At 34.0% G+C, this 15,555-nt stretch overlaps 1 protein-coding gene across 1 annotated transcript in view; it reads right to left on the bottom strand.

The window, feature by feature from the left end:
* LOC133205145 (neurofibromin-like) overlaps window positions 1–15,555 on the bottom strand; it is a 37,067-nt gene that overhangs the window by 9,754 nt on the left and 11,758 nt on the right. The window contains exons 20-47 of the mRNA XM_061340891.1: window positions 15,273–15,437; window positions 15,085–15,167; window positions 14,819–14,908; window positions 14,212–14,383; window positions 13,980–14,122; window positions 13,630–13,836; window positions 11,809–11,934; window positions 10,686–10,802; window positions 10,255–10,433; window positions 9,853–10,064; window positions 9,672–9,755; window positions 9,155–9,336; window positions 8,888–8,980; window positions 7,478–7,614; window positions 5,719–5,893; window positions 5,464–5,610; window positions 4,866–4,958; window positions 4,117–4,305; window positions 3,730–3,853; window positions 3,459–3,596; window positions 2,905–3,171; window positions 1,949–2,267; window positions 1,592–1,775; window positions 1,313–1,400; window positions 1,112–1,198; window positions 793–912; window positions 426–543; window positions 58–201 (exon numbers count right to left, since the gene is read on the bottom strand). Of these exons, the coding sequence (XP_061196875.1) occupies window positions 58–201; window positions 426–543; window positions 793–912; window positions 1,112–1,198; window positions 1,313–1,400; window positions 1,592–1,775; window positions 1,949–2,267; window positions 2,905–3,171; window positions 3,459–3,596; window positions 3,730–3,853; window positions 4,117–4,305; window positions 4,866–4,958; window positions 5,464–5,610; window positions 5,719–5,893; window positions 7,478–7,614; window positions 8,888–8,980; window positions 9,155–9,336; window positions 9,672–9,755; window positions 9,853–10,064; window positions 10,255–10,433; window positions 10,686–10,802; window positions 11,809–11,934; window positions 13,630–13,836; window positions 13,980–14,122; window positions 14,212–14,383; window positions 14,819–14,908; window positions 15,085–15,167; window positions 15,273–15,437 (4,183 nt within the window). The remainder of the gene's footprint in view (window positions 1–57; window positions 202–425; window positions 544–792; window positions 913–1,111; window positions 1,199–1,312; window positions 1,401–1,591; window positions 1,776–1,948; window positions 2,268–2,904; window positions 3,172–3,458; window positions 3,597–3,729; window positions 3,854–4,116; window positions 4,306–4,865; window positions 4,959–5,463; window positions 5,611–5,718; window positions 5,894–7,477; window positions 7,615–8,887; window positions 8,981–9,154; window positions 9,337–9,671; window positions 9,756–9,852; window positions 10,065–10,254; window positions 10,434–10,685; window positions 10,803–11,808; window positions 11,935–13,629; window positions 13,837–13,979; window positions 14,123–14,211; window positions 14,384–14,818; window positions 14,909–15,084; window positions 15,168–15,272; window positions 15,438–15,555) is intronic.

The raw sequence follows: 15,555 nt of genomic DNA on the forward strand, positions 1-15,555 counted from the left end.
TAATTTTGTTCCAACAATAAAACATATTGTGACAGAATCTTGATGTTAAATACTAACCATTGATGGAGCTTAGCTGTGAACATGTACACAAGGAGTGAATAATGTTGATGACAAGCCCATGTGTAGAGGCTCGTAGAGACAGAGGCCCTGTACACACCAGTAGTGTCACAATGTGAAACAGGAATGGTAAATGACTAGCAACTAGAAATAAAACAGATTTCTTTACAATCCATGTGGCTCTAATGAAAGGATTCATAAAATACCAAAAATTCCTTTTCATCCAAATTTTAAGAACACTTTTAATTTAAAAAAAAAAACAAAGTCAATGCCCGTCTTTGTCTCCACAACAGTAATGTTCTATCTTGGGATTTATAAAGAAATAATTTTCTTCAGTTACATATGCTGGGGATGACTGTACAGCTTACCATCTAATGAATTGTTGAAAGACAACATAAGAAGATATCTGGCCAGAATAGCAATGTCATCCCACATTAGGTGCTGTTCCAATGTGGGGGTAGGGGAGGTGCAGGTCTTGTCTATCAGCTGTTAAAAAAAAATTAATGAAATATATATAATATTTCTCAAATAGTATACATTTGTAAACATTATATTGCTTAAAAAATACAGCTCCCTCCCACCAAAGTTTTATCTTAAATTCTTTAATGTGTAAAATTTATTTAGGAAAAAAAAAACGAATTTTCATAAAACTTGTCATAGAAAGGACGTATCAGTCGACTTTTTGAAAATTCTGAATTATTTATAGCATGTAAAATAAAACAAAATTATACTTACTCTGCACAATCGACCAATGACCTTTCTGGACACGAGCTGTACATTAGCAGAGGTCAATGCTACTGCTGTATCTGCCATGATTTCTGCCTGAATGGACCCCAGCCCTCCTGTGACACTTCTCTGTACAAATAGCAAAATTAAAATTCATCAAATGCTGCATCCCCACATCAACACAATACAAAGTTGAGAGCATTTCTAGCACTGATTTTTTATTCTTTCCTACAATTTTTATCTGTTTACATGATTCTCTTTCTCTTTTTATGTGCCATAATAAAACTACAAGTACATAATTTTTTAAATTACATGTATTCTTTCTTACCTTGATAAAGCTATCTAGCACCATATCCAAGAGATCAGCCACTTTTCCAATGTTTCCCCAGATTTTGGCTTGAATGGAGGGATACATCTGTTGGCGAAAAAGGCAATCAATGCAGAATCATTCATAATTTTTTTGTAAAAAATGCTTGCATTCATTGTTCATAGAATTAGAATTTAATGGTGAATTGATGGGACACCCTACCTCTACTTCTTCAATTGTCATCGTGATTAATTTGTCCAAGATCAGTGCAACTTTCTGTCTTTTATTCTCATCCGAGTGTTTACAAAATCTGTAAATATACAATCACCACATTTTAACATCTTTGCAAAAGTATAATATACAGGAAAATTTAACTTAATATATACTTTATGTACATTTAAATTATTTGACAGAACTTTTTGTAATGCATTCCAGAACCCCTTTTACCAACAACTGGAACAGATATTCTGAAACCAATTATTTGACATCAGTGCCCTTTACCTTGTGAGATTAGGCAACCATGGAGTGATGTATTCCAGACACAAGTGCTTCATCTCTATGTTGGAGTTACCAAATCCCTGAATACACTCCTCCAGGAATTCCAGGGTAAGATGTGGTTCATTCACAGCTAGGGTTTCACTGATGAGCTTGATGAAAATGGTATTATTTGCAGGGATACATAATCCTGAAAAGAATGTCAAGAAAGTGTCGCTTAAATACTGAAAGATAAAATAAAATTACATTCTTTAACATTATTGTTTCATTTTCAAGCATCTTTCGCAAGATGAAGACCTTTCAACTCTATATGAACCACTGATGCAAATCCATATCTTGTTACATAACTGTAAAAATAATTACCAGTGGTTTCTAATAATTGGCCCTCTATTTTCAGGTCAAAGGTTTGAGTGAGCGCACACAGCAAGTTATAAGCAGCAGATCTGAGACTTGGGTCCGAGCTTCCGAGGTTCAGCAGCGCGACATTGAGCAGGGTGCCGGGCACATCTTTTGGTCGGATTTTGGTGTGGACCGTCACAGACTCAGGTTGTGACAGTTCCCATCTGGTCCTTATGTGGATTATGTCATGGACAATGTTATCACAGTCATTATGAATAAAAGACAAGGGCCCACTCTCATTGGATATCGTCAAGGTAAACTGATTGTCGTCAACTAAACACACCTACAAAATAAATGGGTAATGCCAATCCAAATAAATGCAAAATATCTTTAAATATCAACAATCTTAGAGTAAGTAGGACAAATTATATATTTTCAGTTTGAAACAAAAATTTAACTCTCCTTGTTATTTGCACAATAATCCTTATAGGAGGTTTCTTTACCTTCTTTAATTTTTGGCCCTAAGACTAAGATTACAGTAACTTGTAGAAATGTACAGTATGCCTTGTTCAATCCATCAGGTAAACAGATTCATTTAGAGTTAAATCAATGATGCACTGGGAATATGCATGTACATGTGAAATTGACAAACTGAAAACCGTTTTTGGCTTTGGAATGTATAATGTACATGTGCAGTATTTGGAATGTATAATGTACATGTGCAGTATTTGCACCTGCATTTGCTCCTGTCAAGCAACACTAAATTATTGCTGCATATATAGGAACCAAGATGTTCATTTCAATGTACATGTATTTTTGCTCCATGCTGGTACAATATCCTTAGATTTCCCATATCATCTTGCAAATTTATAGTGCAAATCACTACTAACTACACATGTACCTATGTATTTCTATTAATACAATATTATGAAGCACAGTATACTCCAGAAGAATATTTTTAGAATCCTGTTTAGTTTTACCTCTTCAATCTCTGATGCGTAGTAAATATCATTCAGCAGAACTTGATGTCCTAATACTCTAAGCTTCTCGGCAGATGTGATCTGTATGGCATTGGGCCCCACTTTGATGGTAACCTTTGTGTCCTTGTGAGATAACTTCAGAGCATTGTTTGAAATTTTTAGATCCTCCTCCAAGGCTACAGTGGATCCTGGCAACTTCTGCTGATCAGGTTCAATGTACTCATTCAATCTTGCTGGATGGTCAATGAAAATTAGTTTCCTATTTCCCTGCAGATGAAAAATCGTAATACAGTATAACAGTTTTTCTTTACTTTTTGAAAGATAATATTTTTCAGAAAATAGTCATAATTGAGGAGCAGAATTAAAAAAAAAAAGAATAATAAATGTTCATGTATGTTGAAAATAATCATATTTTTGAAATTAGAAATAAAACATTTTTTTCTTGTTATTCACGTCATGCCACCTAGCTTTCTCTTTAGGTTTCAGAGAAACATGTCTGGTTTCCTGTCTTCCAGCTGCCAGACAAGGAGATAGTTTATGTGGTATTTTCTTACTTTGAGTGGATTGAGGATGCGGTCATGGTACTTGGTGTATTCCCTGACCCACGAGTTACAGTTGTAGATGTAAGAGGCCGTGATATTCTGATACACCACCTCAGGCATAACCACAAACCACTTGGACAGGAAATCAGTCTGTAAAGTCAATTCTTAGACATCGTATTCACCTTTCCAACAATTCAAAGGATATATACATATACATGTACAGTGTGAGAACATTTTTCTACAAAATTTTTAAAATTTGCAATCTTGCATAAGTAAAACTTACTCTAAATCTATTTTCTGCACAGGTGTGTGTAAAGTCTATCACTAGCTCAAACGGCTTGTTGTAGAATGGTTTTAGTGTTAACAATACATGGTAGATAAGGAGATCTCCATTTATTTCTCCAACCCTAGATGAAATTAAATAAAACAACAAAATGACATTTTCTTTCAAACTATGGATGTGATATCAATGAGGCACACACAACAATCTATAATTAATCAAACTCATTTCTTCCCTATATACATGTATATCTCACATTTGTAATTAAACTGATAAAATGCCCTCTTGGTAAGAGACACTTTTTAAACAAATATTTCAAATCTATACTTACTGCATCTGTAATTGAAACATGACACAACAGGAAATTAACAAATCAAAAAGAAGCCTTACTTGTAGCGCCTGGCTATGTAATAAAACACCGGGTTCCCTGCGATGCTGGTGCCTGCCTGATAAAATATCAACAGATTCTTCAGGGACTTAAACTCGTCCTTCTCATGCATGTTGTGCTTGGACATGATCTCCTCGAACTTGGTGCTGGTCATATCCATGCTGGACCATCTAGTGGCAAAGATCCCAACACTATCATGAAAATTGTAAGGCATTCATCAGATATAATCATGCACATGCCCAGGAAAGCAATGATGTCTTTAAATTTGGTTTATATACATGAGGTTGAAAGGTCAGACAGAAATGCATATACTTGCTATCCTACACACTGTACAAAGGTAACAGTTTTTCAATGTGAATGCATGTGAAATTAAGCTAGTGTAAAGAATCTTTATACTGATATATTCGATAGAATTGCTTGTTTAAAAGAAATCAACATGCACAGCAATATTCCTCATATTTCTCATATAGACTTTAATATGCATATTCATGCTTTAGAGAGGATGTGATGCATTTGATCTGAAACATGCATATGATGTCTTTCACATTCATTCCAGTGTAGTACTATTTTTTGGTAAGTATCTATTACAGTATCAGTTGTTTTTTTCTGACAATTTCTAGTGTCCTAAATCTTTTCTTCAATGCACATACAGTTAACTCATGCATTCCATACTGATATTTTTCTTTGACTTAGGCCTATCTTGATCACATCCCAAAAATTCAGTAGCTATACAAAAGTATTTTTTACTCACTGAGAGTCCAAAGGTCTATGTTCCGGTGGTCCCAGATATGCCAATAATGTAGCCATCTTGTCAAATGGTCTCCTTCCTACTGCCTTGTGGTCTCTACAGATACAGAAAGAACACTGATTACACATACATGTACACGTACATGTACCTATATGTATCCCGAAATTTCAATCTCAACATTTACTTAAACTATGCAACTTTAGAGATAAAACACTGACTACACATCATGATACACGTACATGTACCTATATGTATCACGAAATTTCAGTCTTAACATTGATTTAAATTATTGCAACATTAGAGAAAACGGTTCCTTTAAATGGTCTGGCAACCAAGTTGCTGGTTAGAATCTCAGTGAGGTTGTTCCTCATTTACTGTGAACAAAGCAATTTGTATGCATTTGTTTATCTCTCAACATATACTATACACTATACAAAACTATAAATGGGTGAGTAACAGCTTTTCTATCTGTGATGAATTTATCTTTCAGCATAAGCATTTGCTATTTTAGCCTTAATAGCAAAGGAAAATTATTAAGGGAAAAAATCAATCATGCCACTCATGTATAACATGCAGAGGAGGACTAGCTAGTAGAGGGTACCTGCTGCTAGACAGATAATCCCCTATCTTCTCCTGGTTATTCCATAGCAGTCTGTGTAGAGCCAGAACATTAGCATCATTAATGAAGGAGAGACTATGATTTCCTGTGTCTGGAATGTCTCCATCTGAAGCAATCTCTGTGAAAAACCTGAAAAAAAAAATAAATCAAATGAAACATTTGTAAAATGTTATACTTTCTTTCATGTCAATAAAATCTTTTCATTTAATTGATGTCAAATTGTAATTCTGAACTAACCTTCTACCAGCCTCAAAATTGGTTTTGAGGAACTCATTGAACGTTCTCATGTGGTTTTCCTTTGTGAACTGCAGATGGTTAGCAATGTTTTGCATTATTTTGCACATGAGTGTCAACCCTCTTTTGACTTTCTGTGTTGGCTCTTCATCAATTATTCCCGACTCAAATGGAGACACTACAATCCAAGTACATGTACTTTTGACTTTATCAAAAAAATAATTCTTAATGAGAAAGTTTGACACAGCTATACATATGTCAAAATGAAATTTTAAAATAAACTTCCTATATTTTTACACAATTGTATTTTCAGATGCTGACCTGTATTAGATTTTTTCCTTACAAATCAACCTTTTCTCTTGTATACGTCTATATCTTCAGATTTTCACCTCATTTGTGTTTGTTATGAACTTGTTTTCTTATCAATATACAATTCAAACCAAGTTATCCACACCCCAAAAAGACTTTATCATTTCAATTCTCTAACTTATTAACATAAATAAATATATTGCATCAGCAAAATTACAAAAATAATGGTTGTTAATATACAAAACAGATATAGAGTTGTTAGTGTTAATTTCAGAGGGGAGTCGGCTGCAGATATGAAAGGTAGCCAAGCACATGCAGCTTAATCAGAACCACAAACCAATACCTGGCAGCTTCAATCAGGCTAAATTGTAGATACATGCCATATGTTATTACAGTATATTTTTATAATTACACAGGGAAGAAAACTAGAATTGCATTTTCACTGAATCTTAACCTTTTCAAAAAAGAAAAAAAAAATAACCAGGCACTAACACACTTCACTTCACTCTATCAATCCACCAAAGCATACTACTAGGAGTGGCCCAGAAATGAAATACAGAGAGCCCTACCTTAATAAATAAATTAATTATACAAGCTATCAATTCTACATTGAGTATACACTGTACATGTACTTTTTCTACTTATTAATCAATACATGTATATCCTAATCACGAGCTTTATATTATAACATAGCAGGTAATATTATTCTAAATATGAAGTAGTGCTAAAATCCAATAAAATTAATCATCTAGAATATACAATTACTTACACAAAAACTATAATAAAGTCCGAACAATCAAGTATTTTTCGTCAATACCGGTATATAATTTTTTTGTTACTTCTGTGTTTTTTTTTTTTTTTTTAAATAATACATGTATTTGTGATTTTTCACAATTTTTAAACAGACTTTTGATAAGGATATCACCTGGAAGTGAACTGAATTATTAAGACGTAATTGACATTATCTGAAAACCCATCATCTTTTTATATCATTCCCTATGACTTTTACATGTGTACATCTAAACAAAATGATGGCCTGACCTTGTAAAATAAGGCTGAGTACTTATCTCCCACCACAAAAAAAAAAAAACAACTTGAGCACCACAAAAACACCAGATATACATTCACACATACACCACAGCTGTTAGGACATATCTCCAAATTTCCACTCGACAACAATGGATTACAATTTTCAAAGTTATCAAACTTAAAGTTGAATGCAAAGTTTTAATCTTATTTTTCACACTCTTGACCTGCTTTCACTATAAAGCTTACTAATAATTGGTCTACAATATGTTTTTATTTTCCCCTTCACTTTGAAAGCAGGTCAGAAAAAAATGCATATTTTTACTTTAAATACTAGTTTTAAAATACATATATCTTTTGAGATAAACAAAAAGCAAAAAAAAAAACTCATCCAAATGCTTGGACAGTCTGTAGTTGTCTGAGTTACCTATCGCTGGATTGATGAAGCGCAAGAAAATAACTGTGCCAATCACAGTCCACACGGCTTCAGTGGAACTCTGCTGAAATCTTTGTGTCACTACTTGGTATAGGCAGTGACACATGCTTCTCAGCTTAGACGGAAACCTGTGAAGGCAACAAGTCGTTCAAGATCCAACAAAAATTCTCACTCTCATAAACAGTCTACTTAATGTTTAAATTCTACACTTAGCCAAGGTGTCTCCTTCTTTCAGACTGAAATGTTATGGTACAAATTCAGGCTAATGCTGAAGTATACAGGATAATGAAGCCTGATCAGTGGCTGATCCAAAGGAATTCAAATCTTCAAGAATCTTTACAATAATTTAATGACAATTTATGCCCCTACAATCACTTTCATCCATCTGGATCCACCACTGATCAAATTCATTGCCTTGTAAATATAATAAAAAAATTGTTCAAGGCATTCCAGATTGATTTGGGGTCTTCTTGCATGTTAATATAGCTGTAATTGAAGAAGAGCCTCTTGGATATGTCTGTGCAGCATTTGTGTGGGTAACTCGGCATTTTCCATTTCAAGGTGCTTTTAATATTAGTAGACATTTTATCAAGAATATTTATAAGTTCTGAATATGCCTACATATGGCTTTATATGGTATATTCTATTATCCATGTGACAATTTTTTTATTCCACCAATTTTGCGTATACATGTAAATTTGATACAAGAAATGATTAAATGACGAGCAAAGAAACACTACATTATGAAGATATTCTATATTAAAAAAAATTAACTAAGGGAAGTAAAATACAGCTAAAATATTTTCAGCTTTCTTAAAACTTAAACAAACCAATGATATGAAGATTGCTAAGTAAGAAATCATGCACATCGTATGACTACCCAATTTTTCTCTCTTTTTGGGAAAAGAGTACAGGAAAGCAAAAATTGTCACATCTAATACAAAGAAGAAAAGTATGTACATTCCAAAGTGTTAAAAATTTTACAGCTGGCATTCAAAATAGAGGCAGAAAGTTTTATATGGATTTCCGCAGCAAGCAGCAGGCTCTTGATAAATACTTAGTGGTTACCTAACACGGGATTATAAAACCGTAGGAAAATTACTGTCCCTGTTGCAAAAATACTATCGTGCGGAAAACGGATACTAATCACTTGAAAAAGGCAATGGCACATGACTCTCAGTTTGGGAGGAAACCTAATAAAAATCACTATAAAGTTAGTGAGTTCTGTTCTCTGCAATACTGATTTTGGTTTAATATTAACAACCAATGTAATCCACTCCATTTAATTAAAACTATGTGAACTTTTCTTAGTCATGTAATTTTGAATGAATTTAGCAAAAGGTAAATAAAAATAAGACAGATAATCCCCCCTTCCCTATTCTCTGAATGCAGTGAACTTACTGTGGTGCAGACCCTACAATGGAATCAAACACCTTCTGGGTGATTATCATCAAATTCTTCTTGTTTTCTTCTATACTTTCACCATGCTCCAACCTATATTTGACAAATAGTGTAATATTAATTAAGACCAGTAAATATACAATTTTATTTTACCTCTACAAGCAAATTAATTTAGCAAACACATACATACTTTTCATTTGTCTATAGATGAATTCTTTACTAAATGTACGAGTGTAACCATGACATTAACTTCCAGAAAATCATTACCTTGCAGGATCAATTTCAAAGCACACTTTCTGTTGCCTTTCAAGCTGAGCCATCTCCATTATGTGGGGGTTAAGTAATTCTCGTAAGTAGTTCTGGCCATAAAATCGGAAGCAGTATGCCATGATCTTGCTGGCCAGAGAGTTGCCGCGGAACAATGTCTGCATGCAGTCCGCTATCTCCACCTGTCCATCAAAATTCTAAATCATTTATAAACAGCCATCTTACTTCAGAGGAACTGTGAGAGTTTCTACTAAAGCTAATCACAACAAAATATGCTATAGTTTTGTTTCAATATCATTAAAAAAAGAACCTCCTTGTTTTTAGTGTTGACTTGAAGACAATATCAAAATTCAAAAAACAAAAAAGGTCCACATTTTCTTGAAAGAAATACCACCATAAAGCATCAAATGATAGCCAAACACAATGTAGCATTTCAACAGAGCAAATAATTTTTACAAAGAAATAATAAAGGAAAATAAAGAAAAAATAAAGAAGCAATACGTACATGAATACATACCTCCTTGGAGAACATGTTCCAGAGAAGCTGATAGAGAAGATGCTTGGCATCAAAGAGATTGACAAACACTCGGGCCAGTTCATCCTATCAACATTAAGTAAAAATATTCTATTCTCTTCTACATGGAAAACACAAAACATGAAAAGAAGACCTGAAGAATAGTAGATTTGAATTTACTCACCATTTGCTGAGAGGGTACCACTGTAGCCAGTGCCATGGCTATGGGAAGCTCCCCTTTGTCCCCAATCATGGTCACTAGTTCCACCAACCTCTCGAACCTGTCCGCCAACGCAGTCTCGGCCAGGGTTTCAAACTCTGTCCCCTGTTGGAGGATCTTAGTCAGGACTTCCATGAAGGCTGCCCTGGTCTGGGGATCTTTGTGATAGCCAAGAGCTGTAAATTTAAAATGGCATTGTACATCAAATGTAACTCTTTTATTCACTGCAATTAAAACATGTAAAAATGAATTGAACTTTTTTCTTTTTTTCAGCTATTGGCAGTTTTAAACACCAAACTGCCTTTCTTGTTAGTTTAACTTAATTTATTGCTTCAATTTTTTTTTCAATTTCAAGATGATACCTACCTATAGAGTGCATAAGTCCACTGTCAATGTTGGCATTAAGGAGGTTAGACATGGCTTGGACAGTACAGTTTCTGAGGGCAGACAAGTTGGATGTACTCCGCTTCCTGTTAGGGTCCATGGCTGTGTCCTGTTCTTCTTCTGAGCAGTCATTCAGTAGGTTCATAAATAATGTCAGGTATCTACAATAAATGAAAACAGGAACTTTTAATCATTAACAATAAACTTTACTTTCTTAAATCCCTCAACAAATTATCTTTTTATATAAGCACAATTAGCAAATAAATCCTTTTTTCATTTTTCTTTTTGCTTTTTCTTTTTTCCAGTATATAACTTACACATATATGTTATCTACATGTAGGTAGTTAGTAAAAACTTTCATAATGACAGAACCAGTAATTTTTTTTTTCATAGATCTTTTTTTGTCATCTTACTTGAGGAAGAGTTGTGATTTGGCCTCCATTAGGTCTCCCCGGTCACTCTCCTCTGGCTGGAGGGGCAGTCCTGCCAGCAAGGCTGCCACCCCCTGCATACTGGCCTGATCCAAGTCTCTGAAATAAACAGGAGTCATAACACTACATCAAACTTCAACAAGATTTTGTATTGTTAGCATGTGCACAAAAAGCAGATGTGACAGATTGTTACATCCAAATTAATATATTATCATCTAAGTTTCTTTCTTTATTTTTTCCTAAACAATTCTTTCACTGCAGCTAACATTTTTTAAATAAATCAGTTCATTTTTATTTAACTTTTCTGATAAGTTGATTCAAATTATCTTGATCATTTGCAAACAAATGCATGCATTTCAAAAAAAAATATCACAGAAAGAAACAAGATCAACACCAAAGTGGTTTGGGTGGGAGGTTTAAAGTGAAAAAAAAAAAGACAATACAACTGAAAACATGAAACAGAATGGAGAGAAGAAAAAAGCTGAAAAAGAATCAAAATAGGCAGATCAAAAGCTTTCTCAAACACAGCATCAGAGTTGTCTATTCACTGATCAATATAGCTGTGTATACAATTTAGAAAAAAGTTCTACGTTTGCTTGTGATGTGAAATTTCTGAAGAATTTAAGGTGTGGGGTAGATCTTGAGTAGAAGAGAAGTGTTAGTAAAAGATGAAAACACCTGCATAGATAGACCTACGTATCTCTGTACCTGACCCAAAACAAATCCAAGACATGCCCACTATGTGACGTATTTGTTCTTTAAAAGGTTTTCTCCAACTTGTTTATCATAAATGTGGAAAATTTAACTAGGTTCATTTTCAAAAGATAAAATGTGACTGGCAAATTTTCCATCAGAAGTCTTCAGAAAGACTTGCATTAAATAAACATTAATTATTTTAGAATGAACATCTATATATGCAAAACAATTGAACTGTAGATATTTTGGGTAAATTTCAACATTTGCTGTCAACATTTCTATCTTGTATGGATGTTAACATTTTTGTTCAGCTTATGAAATCATCACCTGCACTACATTGTTAATACTGAGCAGAATGAATTAGGAAACCCAAGAACAGATACTTAGTCACAAGTGGGCAAATACTCACACCGTGGTTTGGGAGTGCAGAAATAATGGTGTGGGACTGGGCACATATGGTGGGCCCTTGGCACAGGAGCCCGGCCCACTCGGATTGTGTATATATCGCTGAAGCCCAGTTCTAGGCATAGGTTTCCTGATAAGAGATAAGCTTTTTTAAACCATCATTCATCGTCACAAGCCAAGGATCTTCAGTCAAGTCCGTTCCCTGGAGTGGACCAAACACCCTTGGCTTGCGAAGATGTCCATCACGTAGCTTTATAAAAATCAAATTGCTTTGTGTCAAGATAAGTCCACTTCTGAAGTTCATTAAATGTTAGCAAACATCTGTGTCAAATCTTTTTTTTTTTAATTTTATGAGACCAGAAATTAAGTATTTATAATTTTCTTTTACTCAAATTCATAAGATTTTTTAACATTTCTCTGTCAAAGCTAGATGCATTAAAGTATTCCCATTAACAGGGCTGGAAAGAATTCTGTATTAATATTCTGTAACTTTACGGCATGATTCATACCCTGTGAGATTCATGTTGTTTCGTATAAAGAATCCAGTTTTTCCAGCTCTGTTATATTTATAAGCTAAGTACATGTACTCTGCCTGCTTATAGACCTACTCAGGTCACAGCCATGTTTCCATGTTTACCGACAGATATCTTTCACTGTTGCACAGTCATTAACAAAGTAATTTGTCAGCAAAGCTGTGTCAAAGTGCAACAAATTCAGTGAGTCACTACAGCTGGGAAGTTACCTTAATGCCTCTAAACCGCCTTCTGTGAATTTGTTTATAAATTTTATTGATTTTTCTTCGCAACCACAATGATCAGAAAATGTGTAAAATTGTATATGCACATGTAATTTGCTTTTTAGTCATGTTGTCATATCTGGTAAAAATAATACTGAAATGAGATGAAATACTTTTCTTTCAAAGCTAGTAGCTCATAAAGCCAAAATGCAAAGGCTGTGAATTCTAATTTACAAATAAAAATGACATTTCAGATTTGCAGAGACTGCAGCTTTCATCAAAGCAGTGAAAGACAAAATGCACAGTTCTACATGTGTATTCCCAATGAATGGAAATTGAAAATATGTACAGTGTACATATTTATAAGAAATGCCATGATTCCGACTATTCTGTATGAAACATGATATTGCTGAGTGGTAAGGACTTACGTATATAGAGAGGTAAACAAATGAAATGGGAATTTTCACAAGGCTTTAAACTGTACAGAGTAAACAATTTTACATACCCAAACAGAATGAAAATAAATTGATAAGACATTTACTATGTACTACTTGCAAATATAAAATTACACTTGCAACTAAGAATATAAAATTGCAACAGAAAAACTATTTAACACATGGGTTACTTCTGATCAAAAAATGCCAGCATCTCCTCTTTCTCATTCAGTAAACACTGAATGCTAAAAATACTTCCTATCTGACATAAAAGCATTGTTAAAAGGACTCTGAAGGAAGTGCATTAGAATTCCAGATAACAAAACTACTTGTACATTCAGGTATAAATACTGTATATTTTAACTCCGAGAATCAAGCTTTAGCCTTGTTACATCTATCTAAGTTGCCAATTCTAATACTAAAAGATACCAGAAACTGCACAAATTATTAAATTTTGTTAATAATAATCCACAATCTCAATACTACTATTGTTTTGACAATGGGCACCCAGATCATAACATTGTTGGATTTTTTTTAAAAGCTTTTTTGATCAGAGTAGTTACTCAACACAGTTGTTGATACCACAGACAAACAAGGAATAATTATGTAAACTCTCATATTACAGAGACACACAGACACTGAAGAAATGACATACCTGGACATGCTACAAATATCACCAATGTTAACTTGATGGGAATTTCCCATGATCCAATCCGTCAGATACTCCACTAATTTGTTGCGGAACTTCATCTCTTGTCTAAATGTCAGGTCATCGCGCCGATGCATCATGGCTTCCACTAACTGACAGAGTTTGATCTTTATTTGAATGGCATGGACAGTTGAATCTAGATGCCTCACGTACCTGAAAAGAAAATAATGAATAAATTTTGCAAGTCATTTTACACCTGAAATTGGTGGTAAATCTATTTTCTTTTTCTGAAATCGTAATATTTCTCTTGGATCTGTATCTTTCTGATTTGTATAATATTTGTTTGTTTGGCTTACCTGACAACTGCTAACATTAGGGATTCGATACTGGTGACCCCTAAATGTTCACACGGTTGGTCTGTTGTCTTCATTTCCAGAATATTCTTCATGATGAAGATCACATTCTCAGTGAACTGGGTGTTCAAATCTGTCACCATCACCTGTACAGACAAAATGTGTTTTAAAAGAAAAAGAAGAAGATCTCCACTTTTCCTTTAAAGCTTAAGCTTAAAATTTAAAATCTCCTTACTTGACCAGAGGGATCAAAGAACTTGTCCACTGAGACTTTGATTTGGTCAAACAGAATGGGATAAAGAGCTGGATTTAACTCGTGTCCAACCAACTCCTTTACATGTTTCTGAATCTGAGCACCAAACTTCTCATTCTGACATACCAACAACTTCAGCATGTTACTGATAAATCTACAAGTCAAAAACATAGGTAATCAAATGTTACTGATAAATCTACAATTCAAAAACATAAGTAATCAAACGTTACTGATAAATCTACAAGTCAAAAACATAGGTAATCAAATGTTACTGATAAATCTATAAGTCAAAAACATAGGTAATCAAATGTTACTGATAAATCTACAAGTCAAAAACATAGGTAATCAAACGTTACTGATAAATCTGTAAGTCAAAAACATAGGTAATCAAATGTTACTGATAAATCTACAAGTCAAAAACATAGGTAATCAAATGATACTGAAAAAAATGACAAGCCATTATACCAATTCACTTCTAAATGACAAAATTCAGCTTTTTACAAATATTCTCAAACGCAAAGAATTAATTTACATAAAAGTTTATATATTAAACTTGGAGGATTCCCTGATAGCAGATTGGCTCACTTACTGTGTGACTGGACAGTATTGTGTATCGTAACTCTGCATCAAGCTGCTCTTGCGAGAATCCAGCCCTGATGCTATGGACGGCCCTCCACTACTGTAAAAACAATTCACCATATTATTTGAAATCATAAAAACAACTTTGAAACTGAATAAATGTTTTTACATGTATTACTAAATGAGTGGAAGCACCCTCTGTAAAGTATTAAACATTCATTCTTCTTATTTATTAACCACTTGGGATGAATATGAGCCCCTACATGGGTTACTAACATTCTATGTGGTCTGTTCTGCAATCGTACACCACCTAAAGCACACAAAAATCCTGTCATGTTGGCCCATTCATTCAACTGGTCCTGAAATGTCAAAATTTCCAATGACATAGATATTTCTTATACACCTCTTTCTACATGTAAATGGATTTGTGTAACACTAGTAAAATAAACAGTTTCAAGACCAACCTCTAGCTCATGCTCTGTGTTTGCATGATGGGGTGGTTTTCTCTTCCTTATGGTATCTCCCAGCCCTGTTGGAATTTCTGAGTCAGTTTTCACTTTTGCATCCTTGGGATAGTTTTCTAAATATTGTGTGATAACTTCCCAGTTCCTGAATGTGTCATCCCAGGCCTATTCGTACATAAATAATCACCAAAGTTTTAAGCAGACAAAATCTTAGGTAGAAAACATTGATACCAAAATTTGAAATCACTACACACTTAACTTTTCCTTAAAGAGATACATGTAT

This window comes from Saccostrea echinata, unplaced genomic scaffold, assembly GCF_033153115.1.
Source record: "Saccostrea echinata isolate AGI-Se365-2 ecotype Australia unplaced genomic scaffold, CSIRO_AGI_Sech_v1 ptg000054l, whole genome shotgun sequence".
NCBI classification, from domain to species: domain Eukaryota; kingdom Metazoa; phylum Mollusca; class Bivalvia; order Ostreida; family Ostreidae; genus Saccostrea; species Saccostrea echinata.